Below are 21,973 nucleotides of genomic sequence, written 5' to 3' on the forward strand. Positions count from 1 at the left end.
ACCTTAATTAACTTATAACCCTTTAACGTGCCACTGGACTCTTCTATTTTTGGTGCTGTTTCAGTAACCCAAAGAAACCAGTAATCATTCCCCGCCATGGAATTAGGGCATGAGAATACCTGGGGTGCCCCACTCAGAAAAAATAATTAAGCAAGCTCACCAAGCTACAGCAAACCCTCTTACTTTGAAAACCCTACAGGGTCACCAAAAGCTGGCTACTACTTGATGACAATAAACAAAGACTCACAAAAAACCAGTGTAACATTAGCACACAATAGTTTAAATCAAGTCTTATTTATTTCAAGCGGACTCGTGCATGTCTGGCATTCTTTGGATCATGTCAGTGGTGAATTTGGATCACCCCGGGTACATACTGTCTTGATTTCCTTGTACCGGCTTAATGAGGTGGAAACGTCACAGCGTCTACTGGAGGCGAGCAGAGGTCACATGGACGTTCTGTTGGCGGCGTTCTTGCTCCCGTAGCTCACTTTACTCAGAATGCAAAATCACCTCTTGATGTTGGAGATGCCATCAGATGCGCATGAATGTGTGAACGTTTGGAAAATGCCGTGTCTGCTTATTTTCATTTTAACTGTACAGACTTATCCTTCCCTTCCTGTATAATTAACACCAACTACCAGCACTCCAACCACACATAATGCAGGCTTCCAATGCAGACAGACAGAAGACACAGCTCTCCTTTCTTTTGGCCGCCTGCTTTACATTTGGCAGTGTTTACATTTCCTATATGAAATTTGCAGGATGTTTTTTTTTTTTTTTGCCCAGCTGCTGAGCTGAGCTGACGGTCTCTGGAAGCCTTGATGTGCCTCTTGACTCCTTTAAACATCTCAGAAAGAAAGAGCGCGGTTATGAACTAGATTGAAAAAGCAATACAGACGGACTGAATATTACCAGGCATAAGCAGGCAAGCGTGCTTTGTAGTTTAAAGCATGATGGAATTGGCAGGGAGGCGAAGGAGACGGAGAGCGTTTCGCTCGCACGGTTGGGGCCAAGAAGCGTTTCTGCATAACAGATTATGCGGCTCCTTCTTGGCGCAGTGTTCCAGCGGTGGCCTGAAAGTGTGATCCAATTTGTTTTTACGTTCAGTTTTGCCACACAGTAAATGCTGTCATTGCAACAGGCTTCCACAGATGTAAGGCACTGAGTGGTAGACTTGCTGGAGGAATATTTCCCTGGGATCTGTAAATAGGGGATCACTCTCCCGGCAAACACTAAAAGTAAGCTCTTCCCTATTGCCCCATACATCAAACCGCATGTAATATTTTTAAAAGGACAGCTGTGCGTGACCTAGTTGTATAAATCTTTAAACTTGGTGCAGAAATATTAAAATCCAAGAACTCTCACTTATACTGGGAGGTAGGGGGAACAGTGCAGTATGGTACAGATGTTGTCTTACGTGTGAACAGCTGTGGAATGTTTTTTTGCTTAAGCCTTTCAGAATACAATCAGAAATTCTGGTTTTGTTATCCGTGCGCCTGCCGTGTGTCAGCAACAGTTAAAATGGAGTCACAGACTGCCCCCCTCGCACCCTCCGGCCCCTTCCCTTTTGCAGCTCTGTGGGGGGGGAGGGGGGATTTTGACAAGCTGGCTTATTAATTTTCTACTTTAGGATACTTTACTTTGAAGCATTCATCAACATTATAAAAACGTACGGTAATAGGAAAATGATAAAGAACACTAAACCAAAGATGGAATGGATTTACTGCCCATGGCAATGTTATGTGTGTTATTTATTCCATTTCCTAGCCTACTTTTTCCTTCCCAGGGAGTTTAAGTTGCTGCTCATGGCGTTGTCCTATTTCATCCTCTCAATAGCCCTGTAAAGTAGACAGTGAGTCGTCCAAGGTCAGTTCTGTGGCTGAGAGCTCAATTCCTCCTCCTGAGGTAAAAGCTACCCTCGGATATAAAATTTACCTCAGAGGTAAATTTGGAAGTAATGCTGGAATTCTCTGCCCGCTCCACATCGTTGGCTTCTGCAGGTAGGGAAATACGTAAGCTCAGGTGACTTTTATTATGCATTCAGGAGAAGAAAGTGTCACTCAAAAGACAGGTTTTAGGTAGCTGCAGTGTGCGTATTGTAACGTGCTTGGAAAAGGGATTTCAACTCAGGTTTCCACATGTATGGATAAGTGTCTGTATCTCTTCCATGAGATGCCCCTCACTAATCTCATGTAGTGCACCAGTTTCTTACAAACTGAAACCCAACCCACCTTATCTACATTGACTGAATCCAGATTGGATCCTTGTAAGGGCTCCTTCTTCAAATACTGCCCTTCCCCAGGAATCATCCCCAAATCTCCAAAATTTTCCCATTCTTAATTCTGCGTTTCTGTTTTAATTTTGCGTGTTTTTAATTGTGTTTTTTTTTTATTCTGGATGATTTCAATTCAGTGCATTTATAAAATTCCTCGTGCTTTTAAGTATGCAATTTGTACTTTAACTCAATATATTTTTAATCTGTGCATTTTAAAAAAATGAAGCATTTGGTTTGAGAATTTTGATGCTTCATCTCCTGAAGTTATACTTTTGGGCAAGATGCCTTTGTACCTTCTGTGTATAATTGTTGTGTCTGAAGAAGACTAAGGCCGAAACTTACCTGGGTTAGCACTATCTATTCAATGTTTACATGTTGCCAGCTTATCTCCTGACGTGGCTGAACATCTGAACATCTGGCAACTGGAGTACTTCCAACTTTTGATATTTATTCATGCTTTTGCATGGCCAGTTTATCTCTTTACATGGTATCTAGGTGAGACCTGGCAACAGGAATACTTCAAGCCTCTATTTTCAGAGCAACAAGCAGCATACTATTTGGATATTCCAATGTTTTGATGAAGGACAAACATTAATTTCGTTTCAGTTAATTGGATTTCTGGAGGTTTGCTTGGTGCTTACAGCTGAATTGCAAGGATTTCACTGAAGGGATATTATTTATACAGACACTCATCATCTGTTGTGCATATTTTGGATCCCTTTTCTGTCTGTTAGTGTTGTTCATGTACTGCATTATTGTTTCCATTGTTGATATTTGGGCTATTGGATATAGGGCTTTTAAGCTTTCCTCCTTATGCTAGGTTTAATAAAAACATGTTTCTTCAACACAAAGGGAGAAAAACTCAAAGGTAGAATGGCTGTGGACGGTGTGCCTGCTTTACATATGCCTCATTTAAGGATGCCAGTCTCCTGGTGGGACTTGGGAATCCCCTAGAACAGAGGTGGCACTCAGAGCCCTCTCTATGGGCATGCGCAAATAGAGTCGCCCCCTCCACACACATATCTAGGCTGGCTTGGGCCGCTGGGCTCGATTATTAGCATTAAACCTAAAACCTAGTTTTGGGGAAGAAGTGTAGGTAACCCTATTAAGCGCTGTTAAACCCCACTGATTTTCATGCGAAGAACTAAAGCACGATCCTTTACCTGGGAGTAAGCTCGGTTGCTGGCAATGGGGTTTGCTTCTGAGTAAACCCTCCTAGGGCCGTGATTCGCCCATTCGAAGAGTTGCACGGTTGCTTCAAAGCAAAGCCACCAACTACCACCAAGCTTACTCCCGAGTAACACATGCCTCGGAGCCAACCGTTTTTTCTAAACGAAAACCTCAGTATTCAGGTTAAATTGCCGTGTTGGCACTTTGCGATAAATAAGTGGGTTTTGGGTTGCAATTTGGGCACTCGGTCTCAAAAAGGTTCGCCATCACTGCCCTAGAATTACAGATCATCACCAGACTATAGATATCAGTTCCCCTGGAGAAAATGGATGCTTTGGAGGGTGGAGTCTACAGACCCCACTGAGGCCTCTGTCCTTTCCAGGCTCCATCGTCAAATCTCCTGGAGTTTCCCAACCTGGATCTGGCAACCACATCTCCCAACCAGTGGTCAGTGGAGACCTGGCAACCCCAGCCTTACCTCCAATGAGCTCCAGGTAGTGTTCCTCATCCACCTTTTCCTCAGTTTTTACCTCATAGCAATCCTGTGAGATAGAGTAGATCTTTATTCATATCCGTGAGCTGTGCCATTTCAGACAGTAGGGAATGTTCCCCCCATAACCCCCTTCTACAAATAAAATACCAACCCGTCTGGGAGAAAGATGACAGTTGGAGGACATCAAGTCCTAAGGTTGCCGTAAGTCAGAAGAGACTTGACAGCACTCAACACACACACAGTCACACACGTAAATATAACACACCAAATGGTATGTAAAACATAGAACTTTTCTAAAACTGATGATTGTATTTCCTTTCAATTAGCTCTCCCTCAAGAAAGGCTAACAATAGAATCCACTTTAATCAAACATGTTTTACGCAGCCATTCTAAGCAAAGTTATACCCTTCGAAGTCCGCTGAAGTCAATGGATATAACTCTTCTTAGGAGTTCTGGTAAGGGTTTTTTTTTTCCCTTTTAAAATTTATTTAGTAGTCTTGCCTTGGAGTAGAGAACCCCCCCCCCCCTACAACAGCTACAATTTTTTACATCTCCATGCTCAAGCTCCCATGATACAGAGATCTGCAAATAAATTCAGGGGTAACCTCCTCTTTCAGGAAACCACAGAAAAAGAGAAGCAAAAAACAAAAAAACAAAAACAGAATTACTACTTCTAGAAAAGCAGGTAAGGATGAAATACAAACCAGGATGTGAATTCCACAGCTGTTACCATATCAGCATGAATGGAGAAGGCTTCTGAGTCACTAGAGACAAAGTCAATGGAAAAACCAGCCTCAGCAAAGGATTTTTTGGGGTGAAGGGGGAGCAAATTGGCTACAGTTTAAAAATTTGAGATTCCAAATAGCTTTTACACATCACCGTTCTGCATTTCTAAAATAAAGCTGCCATTATTTCGTTATTCTTCATCTGAGGATTTGGCGAAGCATCACCAAAAAATGGGTGTATCACATGTGGTGATAGTGCTATGTCTCCATCGCCCTCGGTGAACTCAACGGCTCTTGAAAAGGTCTGAGGTAGACCCCGAATAACAGCTACAGCATTCTGTTCTTGTAATTCCATCCACGTTTGCAGCCTCTTACTTTTGCACAAATATCTTTCAAACACAGATGTTCATCCCTCAGTCAAAAGACTACAGGCAACATACCGGTAGCTACTTTCAAAGAAAACAATAAAGAAGTTAATACTAGAAGATACCAGGAATATTTTTTTTCCTTATGTACAATATCTTGTTAGAACTGGTCTGGAGTGTAAGCCTAAGGGCGGGAAATGTAAGTTAGATGGAATAAAGATTTGGTCCGTGAGATCAAGAACGAAGTGTGGACTTTCACTTATGTCTAGGGCAGCTTCCTTTTTACTGAGTCTCCTTCTTAAATAGAATATAATGAAAATAGCATTCATCCCCTTGGAGGCTGGCCAAAATATATGATTCAACAGATGGTGTAAGTTGGGCCTGTAAAACCACCAAAGCCAACTTTTTCCTTTTATGGTGGATTTGTGAGGACACTGATTCTGGGAAAATGGTGAGAGCCCGTTTAGAACTGGTTCTTTTACTAGAACTACCATATATGCCAGAGAACATGCTTCTAAATTATCTGAAAGATGTCTAGAAAATTAAAGACAATTACTTTACATTTGTTAACAATCACTAGACTGGGGTGCCGTGTGGTTTCCGGGCTGTATGGCTGTGTTCTAGCAGCATTTTCTCCTGACGTTTTGCCTGAATCTGTGGCTGGCATCTTCAGATTGGTGATCACCAGATTGTGAAGTAAAGAAACCTTTCTGAAGAAGTCATACAGGTTCACAGTGTGATGGGAATTTTAAGATTTTCTTGGGCTTCATATAGCCATGCCAGCCTCCAGGTTAACCATCCAAAAACCACCTGTGTGACCAATGGCATTAATATACCAGTGACTCTAATATTCAATATACATACACTTAAACAATTACAAATAAACTTTTATACTGTATAACATAAATAATATCTACACATTATTGTGTGATAATTTACACAAAGAAACATAATAGTCCCTCTACAAAGGGCTCACAACAACAAATTAACATTGAATAATATTCACATGGGCTGCCAATCCCTGGTTGTTGAATGACTTTGTATTCTTTCACAATGGCCTGTTGGATTCTGTAGAAGGTATTGAGATCAGAGCACAGTAACAGACCAGAGTCAGGAAAAAAAAAGACCTAAAGGGTTTTTGTGGTCTTTTTGAAAAAAGTATTTTTTTGGGAAAATTACAAGATAACGGGTCCTTGTGAAGGTATACAAAGTCATTCAACAACCGGAAGATGACAGCCCATGTAGATATTGTCCAATGTTAACTTGTTTTTGTGAGCCCTTTGTAAAGGGGCTGTTTGCTTGATGTTTCTTTGTGTAAATTATCACACAGTAATAAGCCTGGGTAGATATTGTTTATGTTGTACAGTAATTGTTTAAGAGCATGTGTCTTGAATATTAGAGACATTGGTATATTAATACCGTTAGTCATACAGGTGCTTTTTGGATGGTTAACCTTTGAACAACCCATCCCACTTTCATAATGGTTAGCCTCCAGGTGGGATCTGGGGATCCTCTGGAATTATAGCTTATCTCCAGACTACAGATAAATTCCCCTGGAAAAAATAGATGTTTTGGAGGGTGGGCTCCATGGTGTTGTACCCAGTGGTGGGATCCAAAAATTTTAGTAACAGGTTCCCATGGTGGTGGGATTCAAACAGTGGTGTAGCGCCAATGGGGCTGGGCGGGGCATGACGGGGGCGTGGCCGGGCATTCCGGGGGCGGGCCATTAATAATTTCTCTGTTACTGTAAAAAACTCCTACTGTTAAAAAAAAGTTCCTAATTTCCAGCTGGTATCTTTCTGTCCATAATTTAAACTCATTTTAGCAAGTCCTATCGTCTACTGCCAACAGAAACAACTACTTCTCATCTAATTGACTGCCTGTCAAATACTTAATACTTTCAAATACTTAATTTTGTTTCTAGAAATCAAAAGAAGGATACTTTCCCTAAACAAGGAACTTTACCATATTTCTAAAACATGTTTTTAAAACAGCCCAACAGGGAAAATTATCCTGTTTTCTACCTTCGCTAACCAGCCACATAGGAAACAACAGGACTTCATGATTTTTGGACCTAATGGAATTTCAAACAGAAAAGCAGACCCAATCTCGGCACACACAAATAATTAGTAACCCACTCTCGGGAACTGGTGAGAATCTGCTGGATCCCACCTCTGGTTGTACCCCACCGAGGTCCCTGTCCTCCCAGGCTCCACCCCGAAATCTCCAGAAGTCTCCAACCTGAAGATAGCAATCCTACCTACAGAATGTGATAAGAGCGATTAGGATGTTAATTTAGAGATGGGTTGGATCCAGTACAAAATTTCCATTTGCGCTAGAGAATAGTAGCTGGAATACACACTCACAAAGGTAGGGAAATGTTAACAAACCAAGGTGCAAAAATGAATAAAGAGCAATTTACAACAGCCAAAAATACAAAAGGACAGAAATTCTCGTGTCGGCGTCAAAAAAGACCGGACAATATAAGAATAAAGAATCACAAGGCTGTATGTAAACCCTTTCATAAGCATTAAAAAGACTGCATGTAATCGAAATAAAGAACTGCAATATCATTAGGCAGTATGCAAAGCAGTTCATAAGGCAGGAGTTCCAGATATAGTGCTTGTTTCATGCTCCATCTTCTGCCACACTTGATCTGGAGAAGTGACTTAGAAGCTGAATTCTCGAACCCGACAGCATTGGTGGTGTGTGTGGGGGATCATGCGGGGAGGAGTGTTTCTCCCCATTATGCAGTTCTTTGCTGAGGAAGACGGGAGCGTGTTTCCCTCTCCTGAAACAGAGACCACATTTATCTGGAATACCTGTCTTGTGAACTGTTTTGTATACTGCCTGATTTTATTGCAGATTCTTTATTTCTATTATGTGCTGTCTTTTTGATGCTTATGAAAAGGTTCACATACAGTCTGATATCCTCGTGATTCTTTTTCTTATATTGTGCAATCTTTTTGACCTGACATACGAATTTTGTACTTTTGGCTGTTGTATATTGCTATTTATACATTTTTTGCACCTTTAGTTCTAAGCTAGTAGCAATACTGAACCGTTTCTTCACAAAAATAAATGGTCCTAATGCCATTTTAGCTAATAGCACAGGTCAAAAGCACTGAAAAACAGATATTCTTAGTAAAAATTACTTTATACTAGCCCAGGATTAGTAGGAGTTTATGTCTTGCTCTATCCAGGACAACCCTTTTGATCTTTTCAATTTAAAGAAGCTAGTCATTTCTAGATAGTTCATTTAATATCTATCTATCACATAGACATTTAACACAAGCCTTCTGAGATAAAAGAATCAAAACCCAGTAAAAGCGATAATTTCTGGCCACCAAACTAGTAGAAGACCTTATAAAGCTGACAGCAGGCTAATCCAAACAGATAAAAGGTCAGCAAGAAGCAATAGAAATAAAGCAAAGTCTGGGGCAAAAAGAAAATAAGCCTCTCTGAACAAACCTGTGTATACCTGCTTCAGACTGTCCTCTACTGTAAGTTGGATTCAGTGCAACATTTCCACTTGTGCTAGAATTCTTGGGCAAAGCCATTGTAGCCTCCCGTACTAAATTGAGACTTAATTTATTCCCTCTTGCAACTCCATTTCACAAAATCTTGAGCAACCAATTTTGGGCACTATAATATTGAGAAAGGAAAGTGTTAGGTAGACCTGTGCTAGATCCAGTTATATTTCTGCTGGCACATTGCTGAATATCCAAGCCTATATCGAGAACAGTTTAGTCACCCTTTTAGCATTGCCAAAGTTACTTTAAGACACTTTATAATTTCTTGGCGAACAATCCTAACCAAGTCTACTCAGAAGTAACTTCCATTTATTCAATGGGGCTGACTTGCAGGAACGTGCCCTTAAGATTGCAGCCTTAGCTTAACTCCAGAAAATTGTGTAGCTTTAACCTTTCCTGCTTAAGAGTTTTAACATTGACACTAAAACACTACTGACTTATCATTACTAGACCCACTGCATCTTTGAATGTCTGGACAGTCTGCTTCCAAGCATAATAAAAGCCCAGGGCCCCCTTAAGAGTAACATTTCCTTTCGTGTCAGCTTTCACAAGTCAGATATGTTAGAAGAAGATGAAGACGAAGAGGAGGAGGAGTTTGGATGTGTATCCCACCTTTCTCTCCTGTAAGGAGATTCAAGGTGGCTTACAAGCTCCTTTCCTTTCCCCACAGCAGACACCTTGTGAGGCAGGTGGGGCTGAAAGAATTTCAAAGAACTGTGACTAGCCCAAGGTCACCCAGCAGGAATGTAGGAGTGTAGAAACACATCTGGCTCACCAGGTAAGCTTCTGCCACTCAGATGGGAGGAGTGGGGAATCAAACCTGGTTCTCCAGATTAAAATCCACCTGATCTTAACCACTGCAGAATGCTGACTAGCAAATCTGTTAGCTTGATTTTCTGCAATGAATTAAAACAGCTATCCCTCGGATCTCTTTTCATGCACATGCGTCGTATGCTCCCAGCCCTTTCCTCTGCCCTGATTCCTCCCCGTTGTGTTTATGTGGAGCCATCCTTTCTTTGATTTTATTTAATATGCGTAAGTGATGTTGATGGTGCTGATGATGTTAGAAGAAAGAGATAGCAGAAGATGAATGACTAAGACAGAAAGGAACGGCTAATGACCTTCCTATTTGATGGAAGCAGCTACTCTTTGCAACAGGGCAGGAGGTGGGCATAATTTATTTATTTAAGACATTCACAGGCTGCCTCTCCAAATGTCCAAGGCTATTTGCACAAGTCAAATAAATCACCACCAAAAGCATTTCCGTCAATACAAGACAATTTACCCCCTCAGTCAATAGACCACTGGGTAATTAACAAAATTTCCACAGAGACATTAAGAAGAGACATCCAAGAAAGGACTTTTGCAAACCTCTCCTCAAACTGGTCTTCACCACAAGCAAGAGGAGGCACAGTGGCTTTTGATGCTGTTACATGCACCCAGCAGAATAATACCGCATTACCTGGTCTAGCAGCTCTGGAGCTTTCGAGATAATTTCTTTTCTTTCTGTAGAGTTTTCAAACTCTTCCGTATTACTTACATTTTCACAAACTCGGCTTGCCTCCTTATCATCCACTCTTTCATCTTCAGATACAGTTAGAGCCGAGAAGCGGTTTACAGTAGGAACTTGAATGTTATAAAAGTCAGCAATTTTAAGCTGTTTGGCTGTTGGGGGAGTATTTTCCTCTGCATCTCTCTGGCGCTTCCTACGCCCCATATTCAGCCACTTTCCCTTCTTATCTGCTGCAATTCGTATCTGGGAAGTTGATTAGTTTTGTTTATAGGCTTTAACAGCTTTGAGTTAAAATCTATTAAAAAGATTATTAAAAGTTGTAAAAAAGTTTATCTGGCCTTGGACGGAGCTCTTCACTTAAACAGCCTCTCATTTCTAGTCGGAACCGACATATAAGACCGCATTGTTAACTGGGCATACTAGCCAGGTCATGTGAACAAAAGCTTTTTGGTGTGTATGTCTCTGGCTGTGAGTGGTTTTAGCGAACCAACATCTTCTCTTGAACCCAGGATCCAAAGCAGCAGCTAATGTCATTGCTGCAGGATGGATAAACATGTTTTGCTATTTGGGATTAAAAAAAACAAACGATGACACCATTTTGAGCAAGCTGAAACTCATGGACTGTTTTTCGGGTAGCCCCGCATACAGTGTATTAACTGTAGCCAGGCCTAAGAGTTACAGAAATCCCGAATTAGCACAATATGGTCTGACTAGAAAAGAGAGACGAAGTACTGAAAGACTGTTTCTTGCTTTTTCAATATTGGCGGAAATGAGGGGAAATCTAGAGAGCCATCCCTTCTGAAATGCATTGCTGAGGGGCAGTCAGGATTTCCTGGCTAGCCATGTTAGCCGACTTCTCCTCAGGAAACCCTCAACTATTTCTGCCTTTGGGTCACAGCATAAAAGGTCAACCGCTAAAGTTGGCCTCTGTCGTTTCCTCTAATTCCCCAGAGTTGCATCAATTCAGGATTTGATGGATTGCACACACACCACCCTTTGTGTCCACAGCAAGTGTCTGGTTTTACTTCAGTTGCCATGTCTATCCTTCTAACCAAAGTACTACAAATTATTCGCTGCTTTTTCTGTTTTCTCAGTGCTGGATGCGATGTTGCACATGGCTCTAAATACATCTCAGGAACCCCTTCTCATATCCGACAGCTTCAGGAGCAAACAAGGAAACAGTATAAAGCTGAGGGTTTGAAGACAAGCCATGAATTTTATTATCGGCTTTCCTGAATTGTGGGAGAACTCCACTGTCAGAATGAAGACATAACAACGTAAGCTGTTTACCTGGCCTGACCATATCACCTGACTTAAGTTAGCCTGACCTGGATATGGATGGTAAGACTACATAAGTCATGCATTGTTTTTGTAGAACTGGGGGAGGAGGAGAAAAATATGCCATTGTACCTTTAGTTGCAGGAGCATTGGGAACCTAAGTTAAATCCCCTTATTTTATTGATGGTGGGCCCACTCCCACGCTTCATTGTGAGCAGCTGTAACTACAGCTTGAATATCATCTACCATATCACCTGACTTTTCTGCTTACAGAAGAGAATGATCTGGGGCCCTACTTCACTACAGACACCACCATGCACCTGCCGGTCCTACTTCCCCCAGGGGAAAGGGTTTCAGGGAGCAGAATATGTTAGAAAGGAAAAATAAAGTGGGAAAGCTCTGTTCTCTTCAACTATCAGTTTCTCTTGCCGTTGGCAAGATCCGCTTCGAAGAGAATGAGTTGGTGATCCAGGAAATACCTGGTTCAAAAGACAAACTCGCTTGACGTAACATGCAGCCTACAGCCCCCACGTAACACTTGGTGACCCAGCAGGCATTGCTAGATTCCATCACCCCCAGCTGGTTCCACTTGTGAGCTGGGGTTAGCCGAGTGCCTAAGAAGCAGTGCCATGAGAAATGGGCAGAAGCCTTCAAAAACTGAGTGGTGCAGACATGAAAGATGGTATGTTCTTTAAAATGCTAACAGAGCTGGGAGCATGTTTTCAAATAGTGAAGCAAAGTGGTGGTTGAAGGGTTAAACCTCATCTCCCTTCCCTTTCTTGAGGCAAATTGAGGCTGCATGAGCTTGCCATTAAAAGATGGTGATGGTTTGTGCCTTTAGCACTAACATATTCCCACCTTTCCCAATCCTGACATTGATGGGGTTAGGGCCTAATGATGTCATATTTCCATGGTGTGCCCCAGGTAGTTCAGATAAAGGTCTACTCTGGCCCATGTAGGTTTTGAGTTGAACACTGCTGAATTAGAGTGTTAGGTTGCAGTGTGGAGACCCCGCTTTAAAACCCATCAGCCTAAAAATTCAGTGAGCTATTCAATTAGCACCCTCCCTCACCTCTCAGGGTCATTGTTAAGGACCATATGGAGGTAGGGGGAAACTATGTATGTCAGGGGGCTCAAACTTTGGCCCTCCAGATGTTCGTGGACTATGATTCCCATACTGGCATGGGCTGATGGGAATCATAGTTCATGAACATCTGGAGGGTCAGAGTTTGACACCCGTGATCCACGCTGTCACGACTCCTTAGAAGGGAACAGGATAAAGATGTTACAAATTGGTCATGCAATATGCTCAAGCTCTACATTGTTATTTTAACTTTGCAAATTGTATTTGAACAAAGTAAACACAACTGGTCATTTTAAAAAGTATTTAATCAGCACCATCACTCAACTTCATCACTATAATTGTACAGTTAGCATCAGTATATGATATAACTCAGTTTCCTCCCAATTACATAAAACTGTGTATGCTTTGATCAGCTAGCATTAATGTGGAAGAGCTGTTTAATTTGATAATCTAATTCAGCATAGCGTTAAGAGGCACATGTTATGTCAAGTTTCAGTACACTGAAACCTCTGTAAAACACTGATTTCTCATCCGTTTTCAACTTGAAGGGGAAATTTCTGTGAAATTTCTTAGATCCATGTTATGAAGTGACATCTAAATGACTTTTAAGATATAACAGCGCAGCAAGATTTAATGTCACGATTAGAGACTTGAATTCGGCCAGAGAAGAAATTATCAGCACTTCAGTCACAAACTAAAGCACTATCTTAAGCACACATAGACAGCAGTAATTCCCAATTACTTCCAAACTGTTTTTTAATCTTTCAATTTCAAAAGGCAGATTGCCACGAGGCATAGAGGAGGCTGCTGTGCTTGGGGGTGGGAATCCAATACAAAAGTTGCCCAGTTCTTTGCATTCTGGCTCTTGCTTTTTGCTGAAAGCAAGAACAATGGCTCATGGTCTACCTGGGTGACATAGAAGAGGTTCAACAGCAAAAGCTCCTACTTGAAACAAAAGGTGAAGCAATATTAAGATCCAAAGAGCTTTTTCCCAGGGGTGCTGGTAGAATTGACTTACTTGAATTGACTTACTCCACAATATAATGCTAGCTATTTTGGAGAGTCTGTTCACTTCTGAATTCGGCACTGGTGAGTGTGGGGAAAGCCCATTGCCCCATCCTCCATTCCCAGCTATGAGATCTTCTACCTCCAGAACCCATCCAAAGCCACCAGAGAGCTCAATACAGAAGGCTGGGACACCCCATTTAACATTGAGAAAGCCACTAGCCAGTCATTCTGTGTAGGATGCTTCTTCGGCGCTGCCATTTTGTGGAAGGGGTTGCTAAACCTTTTTGAAACTGTTGCCCCCTTTGGAATTCTGCTACAGGGTGCTGGGCCCAGCCACAATATGGCTGCCTCAGGAGGCAGAGCCAGCCACAAAATGGCTGACACAGCCACAAAATGGCTGACACAGCTTACCTTCAATCACACAGTGAAGATCCTCACAGCAGCTGCAGCCAAAGAAACGTGTTTAAAAATCTGCACGGCCAATCAGAAGGCTTACCAAAGTGTCACCTGGCCCTTCCCGCTTTCTAAGAATGTTTTGGCGGGCTCCAGGAAAGGAATCCACGGACACCGTGTTGGTGACTCCTGCTCTAAAGTACGGCTAACTCATCCCTTGGTAAAGATGCTTGGCGTTTGCTCCTAAAAGAACAGTCCACATACAATTCTATTTTTTACTTCTGTCTTTTTGGCCAGCATCAGATGCTGCTCCACAGTTTGTCCCCAACCTATAGGAGAAGCTGTTGAAAGAACAGCAAAGAAGAGGCAGTCGGCCAGCAAGAACATCTGCTTCGCATGCGGAAGGTCCCAGGCTCAAACCCTGCCATCTTTAGTGCAAAAGGATCCAGTGATGTGTGACTTTGACACACCGTATATATGTGTGTTTGTGCATGACAGCTGAATGCGTTCCAAAGTCCTGGTGCATGCACAAATGTATGAGAATTCTGGGAAACCACCAATGAGCACTCAAGCTCTGCAATTACAGTGAAAAGGTGACCATTACGCAAATTCTCTTGCATATGCCTGAATATTATTTGCTGCCGTTTTTATCCTGCAGGGACGCCACGAACACACAGTCAATAACTTTCCATTGTGGAAATTTGAATTTTTTAATGAACATTTCACTTTTTGAGCTAGCACTCAACTCGGGTATGCTTTACAGGTGCTTTGCTCTGAACAGTTAAATGGTTTCCAAGGAAGGAACCAAAAAAAGGTTTAGCAAAATAGACACAAAAAAAGGTAAAGCAATTTACAATTTGTTCACAGTAATCTGCATTGTGTCTTATCCTTCACGCCAGTCCACTTCTGCAAGCCCCACACTTACTTGTTAGAAATGACAGTACTAACACACAAGTTTACACTTCATGATCTGAACGCTCCTCGTTCTCTAGCAATTTATAGATTTATGAAAATACAGCCCCCTCCCTCCCAAAACTACTGTGCGATTTCCAATAAAAACACCAAAAGATTAGGAAACATTGTGAGGAAACCTCCATCAGTAAGATAAATCAATTAAGCACCATAAATGCACTTGCACGTTTTGGGAAAAACACAACCTTGGTCAGAACGAGTAAAAATTAGGAAGTTAATTTTTGGCTTTCATTCTATGAAAAGAACAGGCCACCTCCCCCCACACACATTTTGCTACTAGAATTTGGTGCTCCAGAGGAAACACGAACACTCTCAATTTCTATCAAAACGAGAGCTAAATATCCCTGGTGTCTGAATGAAAAACCAGACAAACTCCAATGGAAAAAATATGTATGTCCACTCAAGTCGTCAGCAAAAATTCCTTGGAACAAACACTTTTTTCTTATGGATTAGGAAGAGATTTAATCTCTGGAATGCACCTGTGATTTCAAATTCAAGGAGAGAATGAGCAACTGTGACAGGATGTGGTGCATGTCCACTTCAAAGGTGCTTTTTAGGGTATTAAAAAAGCTATTATCTTAAGATTTTGGCTATATGTTCCATTAGAGCTTCTCCACAATAAAAAAAAACTGAGTAAGTGAAAACAAAAGGACTGGATCCACAGGACAATGGAAAGGCAGTGACTTTCCTGCTTTCTCCTTCTGCCTGCTGCGCCTCACTTGGGTCAGGGAATTCACAGGGCTCTGTCTTCAGAAGACAGGAGAATGCGCAAATGTTACCCCTCATTCCCATGAGTGGAAATAGTTCGCATCCCACCCAAATGGTTTTGTGGCCAGGTTAGTGTAGTACAACTCACACATTAAAACTTCCAATTGTAGCTGGCAAATTTTAACCTGTGAATTAAAGTTTGCAATTCAAGTAACATTTAGATATTCCTGTTTAAGAGTACTTCAGATATAGAATGTCTGTCTCCCCGTACTGTTGGTAGCCATTATTTACTATGGGCAAATTACAGAACTGAAATCAGTTGGACCCAGAAGTGCTTTAACTTTGAAAAAAAAAAAGGGTATGATCTAGACAAGAGACAGACAAAATGAAGCAGACATTCTACATCGTCATTTAAAATCATAAAAGAAAGCCAATTTGTTCTAATACCCCCATTGTGAATATTAATGATCGAGATTAGACGTATGTTTTAATGTAGGTTTCATTTTAATGCTCACTAATACTCTTTTTAGCTCAACATCCTATTTATATGGAAGAACTTAATACGTTTATCGCTAATAATTAAAATAAAGAGGCTTATCCAACCCAAGTTGTTTCTGACTTGGAAGGGCTGAAATGGTGGTATGACTGAAACTGACTGGCATTTTCCAAGAATGAGTGCCTTCTAAAAGAAGCTAATTTTAGCAAGACAAAACTACAAAGGTCCAACTCATTTTACAAGGTGAGGATTTTGTTTCCTCCCAGTATGCCAAAAAGAACTGTTTGTTCTTCCGGGTCAATAAATTTTGTTCCAGATAAGTAGAACAAATGCAATTCATACCTCCTGGCTGGAAGCACCTCAAGTTGGGAGGGTGGGGCAAAGAACTCCCAAGCACATGATGGATTTGGTTTTATAAAAATAAACAAAGTTCCTTATCCATTAGCTTGACCTTTCACTGGACAGTCCTAATAAAGCTCTGCCTTCAGCTGTGTCCCAGGAGTGTAATTTTGATAAAGAGAGGCTTCCTACAACAGAAACATCAAGAGTCAGGCATAGATATTCTTACAATAAACACACTCTAGAAGAAAGCAGTCCAAACAAGTTCGTCAAAAGTTGCATTCTCTGATCAACTGATCCTTAGTACATTTGGTTGTGTTTGAAACATCTAGAAGGAGCTTGGAAAGTTCCTTTCGTGACTAACCAATTAATCTATTTGACCAAAGAAACTAAAGATGGAAAAAAGCAAGTTTGAAATTGGGTCCATGCTATATTCGGAAACTGGGACCGCCATGAGTCTCAAAACCAAGAATATATATATTTGCTTGTGTGTCGTCTGAATACGGGCAGGAAAAGAAGTTTATAAAAGATTCTGGTTTCCAAAGATGTTGTTGGGGTCCACGTATTGCTTGAGAGATTTCAGCGCTCCAAAGCCAACGTCGGAAATGCTCTCCTTCAGCCACTGCTTCCGTAACTTCCCCACTGAAGAAGAGAGAGAGAGAGAGAAAAAGCAAGTCTTTAATATTCATCATAATAGCAGGAGCCAATCAATCTTGTGACCATGAATGAACAAACACTGGGTGATAAATGCTTTTATTCAAAAATGAGAAATGTTTTGCTTTGTTTGATTTATTGAGCCCACCAGACTATCAAGCTCATTAAACCCAGAGTACTCCCACAGGAAGCCCATGCTGCCTACCCTCTTTTGCAAAACTATGAAATTTAAGATGAAGTTTAGGCCACGATCACGCGCCACGTTAGAAATAATTACACATAGCTCAGACTCTCTCAACGAGACGCGTCGGCATGTTTGAACAGCAACGCCAATCCTAAATGCAACAATTCTGAAGAATGCGTTTAGAAGGTTTAAAAACCTATCCGCACAATCCTTTTAGGACAAACCCGGAACCAACATGCTGGATGGAACTTCGGCAGATTATGGTCAAAGGAGATAAGCTCAGCATGCCAGAATCTAACTACCCTACTCATAAAGGTGATTTGTTAAATTTTACACCAAAGGTATAGCCCAAAAGAGAGCCAGCATGGCGCAGTGGTTAAGGTGTCAGACCTGGACTTGGGAAATCCAGGTTCAAATCCCCACTCTTGCCATGAAAGCTTGTTGGGTGACCTTGGGCATGTCAGCCTGGAACCTGGCTAGTATTTGGGTAGGAGACCTCAGAGGAATACCAGAGGCATGATGTGGAGACAAGCAATGGCAAACTACCTCCAAATCACTCTCCCCTTAAAAACCCTATGGGGTCACTATAAATCAGCTGTGACTTGACAGCACAACACACACACACACACACCCCTACACCCATCTGGAACCTGCTACAAAACCATCAGAACTACCCATGTTATACAATCTAGTTAATTACAAATATTAATTCAAACAATGCTTGTTGATTTGGTAATCAATAAAATCAGTAAAAAAACCCCCAAAATTTGGTGATCTGCCAAATCGCTAGAAAACCGAGGAAAAAACCCCGATCCAGTTTCTTAGTTCTCTACATTTTAGTCACAATTTTCTCAATAGTTAGATTCAATTAGAGACTAGTTGTAAAAGGCTTGGTAGGGTTTGTTAAAGTTTCATTAATCCAGCGCTGTAGGGTTTCAGTTTCCTTCCTAACAGGATATTAGCAGGTTCAAATAATAGTGAAGATTCTGGGTTTGCAAATAGTCACACAGTGTAAAAGTGACCTTTTTGGATTCAGTGAGCTGACTTAGGCCTCAGAGTTTTTAGAGCAGCTCCTTCCAGGTTTCTTTGGACTAAATTTTAGCTACTTTCCCCTGGTCTAAATTTTTTTTTTTTTGTCCCTCAATTTGAAACAGAGGATAGTGGGAAGGCTCGCTGTTATGCCCAGTTGGCGCTGCGCTGGAGATTTTAGGGGAGGGACTCTGGTAGGGGTCTTGCTTTGGGAAGGGGTACCAAATTTGCCTCAGGACTGCTGGTGACTCTCCTCAGAGGAACAAACCAACTTTGCTGAAGGCAATGCCATGGGCACTCAAGCAAAGGAAAACTTGGTGCCCACAGGATTGGGCCCCCCAAACCAAACTTCAGCAAAGTTGGTTGGTTCCTGTGAGGAGAGTCATCAGCAATAGCCCTGTGGCAAATTCTGTGCCCCTACCCAGAGCAAGAGCCCTCAATAAAATTCTCTAGCACAGTGCAATCTGAAGCACAACAGCAAGCCCAAGTAAGTCTATGATGGGAAAAAAGTAATTACTTTTCCCCACACATGCAAGTCTATGGTGGAAAATTTTCCCACCATAGATTGTTGATGAAGCCTGCCAGATTCTTTGATCTTGACTTGGCTCCACTGTAGCCAATGGAGAATTTCTGGGGGTTCTTATAGGGGCGCATTTCTAAGGTAGAGGCATTGGTGTTGCAGGGTGGCTTTGGGAAATTCTCCTGATGACAGCACCCAATTTTGGTTAAGTTTGATTCAAGGGGAATGGGAGCTATCCCTTTGAGGATTCATAGTACTGGCCATCCTGAAACAAACTTCACCAAGCCTGGGTGCTCTTCCCAGAAGGGTCTCCTGAAGCCACCCTGAAAGTTTGGTGCCTCTGACTTGAAACACATGCTCCCTGCATACACTCCCATATAATTTCCCATTGGCTACAAAGGAGCCAAAGCCAAGATAGTTCAACAGGAAAATCTGGTGAATTTCTGGGAATGTCTGTAGGGGGTGTATTTTTAAAGATAGATGACATAAACTTTCCAAGTGGCTTCGGGAGACCCTCTTAATAGCAGCACCCATATTTGGTGAAATTTGGTTCGGGTGGGAAGGGCTAGTGCTAAGGGTCATCAAAGGGTTAGCCCCCATCTTCCATTAGAAGCCATTGGAAACAATGGGAGATGGGGGCACATCCTTTGGGAGCCCATAAAATTGGTCCCCCTGAACCAGACTTTACCAAACTTGGGTGGTCTCACTAGAAGAGTCTCCCGAAGCCCTCCTGACAGTTTGGAGCCTCTAGCCTAAAATGTGCCCCCTAAAGGTAGAAAACCAAAAAAGAAGAAGCCAAAAACCCAATTTTCGTTAAAAGACCTGATTTTTTTCCATTTTGGGGGAGAGAGGAACCCGCATATTTTCGGGTTTCCCAAATCAGATATTCTGGTTTTTCAGGTTTCCTGATAATTTGGAAGCCCGAAAAACCTGAATCCGAATTTTACCAAATTTTTTATTTCTTGCTCAAGCCTAAATCAAAAGCAAATTCTAATTTCAAGGACAACCTATGTTTTTTTTTAAACTTATACTTTTTGTATAAAGTAACTTTTTTTTTTTGGTCAGGAAATGACTATCAACCACGCAAGTGTTTTAATTCTTGAACCAAGGCAACCTGACCTATTTTGCATCTCCGGTACCTGCCTCTCCAAAGTATTTGCAGCTATTTTCAAACCATCTTGCACGCTCCTGTTCTCAGGGTAGCTGAACTGCCATCAGAATAATGAATTATGAGGGACACCAGTGGAGGGCAGAATATTTCTGTTCATTCCCTCTGAGGGATACAACCAGGCTGCAGAGCCGACCAAGAAAAAGCTAATTGAAACTAAACCCTGAAAAGACAGAGTCAAGTAATGGTTGGGAAGGACATTGTTCTCCCCAGTTTGGACGGAGATCAACAGATCAATTTTGCTGACCCACTAAAAGCTTTGGGGTTATGCTGGACCCAGCTTTATTACTGAAGAAGTAAGTGACTGCGAATGCAAAAATGATTTCGGCTAGTTCAGCCAAGCCCATAAGATGACTCCTTACCGTTATACAGCTGACCTAAGCACCTGAATCTACACCACAGAAACACTGAGAATAGACTACTGGAACGTAAGGTACATAGAAACTCCCACTGGTACAGAATGCTGTGGCTATCAGGAGCGTGCGTATTACTCCCATTCTGCAGATGTTCCATCGGCTGCCCACTTGTTACTGGGCTCCATTTAAGGTATTGCCAATCACATACTAAGTCAGTCATGGCTTGGTCCCTCCCTATTTGAGATACCACCTGTCCTCCTATGCTCTGCATGATGGGTTCATCCATGTCGATAGGGGCCTCTGCTGTGTACAGTTTAGTGTAAGTAGAATCCTATCATGCCATTTTTGTACTGCTTAATATTTTGTGTGATTATTTATGTTATGACCTAGTTCTTTCTGATAGTTCCGGACTTCTAAAATCCTAATACGTCGGATATTGAACATCCCATTTTGTTGTCTGCGCTAGCTCACTATGTGGAAGGAAGGAAGGAAGGAAGGAAGGAAGGAAGGAAGGAAGGAAGGAAGGAAGGAAGGAAGGAAGGAAGGAAGGAAGGAAGGAAGGAAGGAGGGAGGGAGGGAGGGAGGGAGGGAGGGAGGGAGGGAGGGAGGGAGGGAAAGAGGGAAGGAAGGAAGGAAGGAAGGAGGGAGGGAAGGAGGGAGGGAGGGAAGGAAGGAGGGAAGGAGGGAAGGAGGGAGGGAGGGAGGGAAGGTAAAATGTAAGAGAAAACAAGCCTGACATTGCTGTTTAAATGACCAGCAGAAGTAAAAGCAAAAGAACAGGTAAACAAGTACTGAAGCAAACCAAGACTAAAAGCCTTGCCTCTATTGAATACGTTCATGAATACATTCATTGAGCTTTAATGTGAAACTTTTATGTATTTTTTTTAAGTGCAACATGCATTTCTCTTGCAACTACATTCCCACTCCCACAAAGGCAAGTTTGCTGCTGAAATTCCCAGGAGGACCAAACGCCTCAACTCCGGCCACCTACATTCCAGCTACAGCTAATGAGACAACGAGCAGCCAGCACTATTATCTACCATGATCAGTAATGCAGTTTTCCGTGAGCTTATCCTGTGGTTATAGATGTAATTGTCTCCGGAAAGAATGCCAAACGGCTGGCCCAACAAGATGGGGCACATTAGAGCCACAGCAGGATGTCGGACAGCGAGCCCGCCCCGCCTCTTCCCCCACCTCCCACAACAACACAATCCCACGAGGAACTGAACTGATGTCTGAGCAGCCACCAAACAACCATGGCATACTTAATGAAGTCGCTCACTGAGCGCTCGAAAACAGAAGGTGCTGGGAGTGCATCATTAGTTCTGTCACAGTGATAATTTACACATCTATCTTGTCACATTTTCTATGCTTCATACTTTTACAATAATAAATCTAACATACATTTGATTAGCGAACCGGAAAGGTTGTTTTTTTTAAAAAATAATAATATAAAAAAGCGGCATGGGAGACTGTGGTGGTCCTTCATGAACAGCACGTTTGCTAAAAAATTAACTCTTTTATATTATTAGGCTGCAAGCTCTCCGTCACCACCCCGTATATGCAAGACATATCCAATTAGTGCAGCTTGGAGGATTAAAAGGGCATGGTTGAGTCCGGCAGCACCTAAGAGACCAACCACAGACCAACAAGATTTTCAGGGTACGAGCTGTTGTGGGTCAAAGCCCCTCCCTTCAGATTACTCTTGAA

General features: G+C 42.0%; 1 protein-coding gene and 1 long non-coding RNA gene across 2 annotated transcripts in view; one reads left to right on the top strand and one right to left on the bottom strand.

Annotated features, from left to right (window-relative positions):
- Positions 1 to 11,180: 11,180 nt before the first annotated feature.
- Positions 11,181 to 21,673, top strand: LOC125426476. The gene is made up of 2 exons (XR_007243520.1): positions 11,181 to 11,415; positions 21,153 to 21,673. It is a non-coding gene; the product is annotated as an uncharacterized LOC125426476 (long non-coding RNA).
- The window catches only part of AGPS (alkylglycerone phosphate synthase), a 58,069-nt gene continuing 50,629 nt past the window's right edge, over positions 14,534 to 21,973 (bottom strand). Inside the window, exon 20 of the mRNA XM_048484774.1 lies at positions 14,534 to 16,994. Within this exon, the coding sequence (XP_048340731.1) occupies positions 16,873 to 16,994 (122 nt within the window). The 3' untranslated portion in view covers positions 14,534 to 16,872. The remainder of the gene's footprint in view (positions 16,995 to 21,973) is intronic.

This window comes from Sphaerodactylus townsendi, linkage group LG02 (assembly GCF_021028975.2).
Source record: "Sphaerodactylus townsendi isolate TG3544 linkage group LG02, MPM_Stown_v2.3, whole genome shotgun sequence".
Lineage (NCBI taxonomy): Eukaryota > Metazoa > Chordata > Lepidosauria > Squamata > Sphaerodactylidae > Sphaerodactylus > Sphaerodactylus townsendi.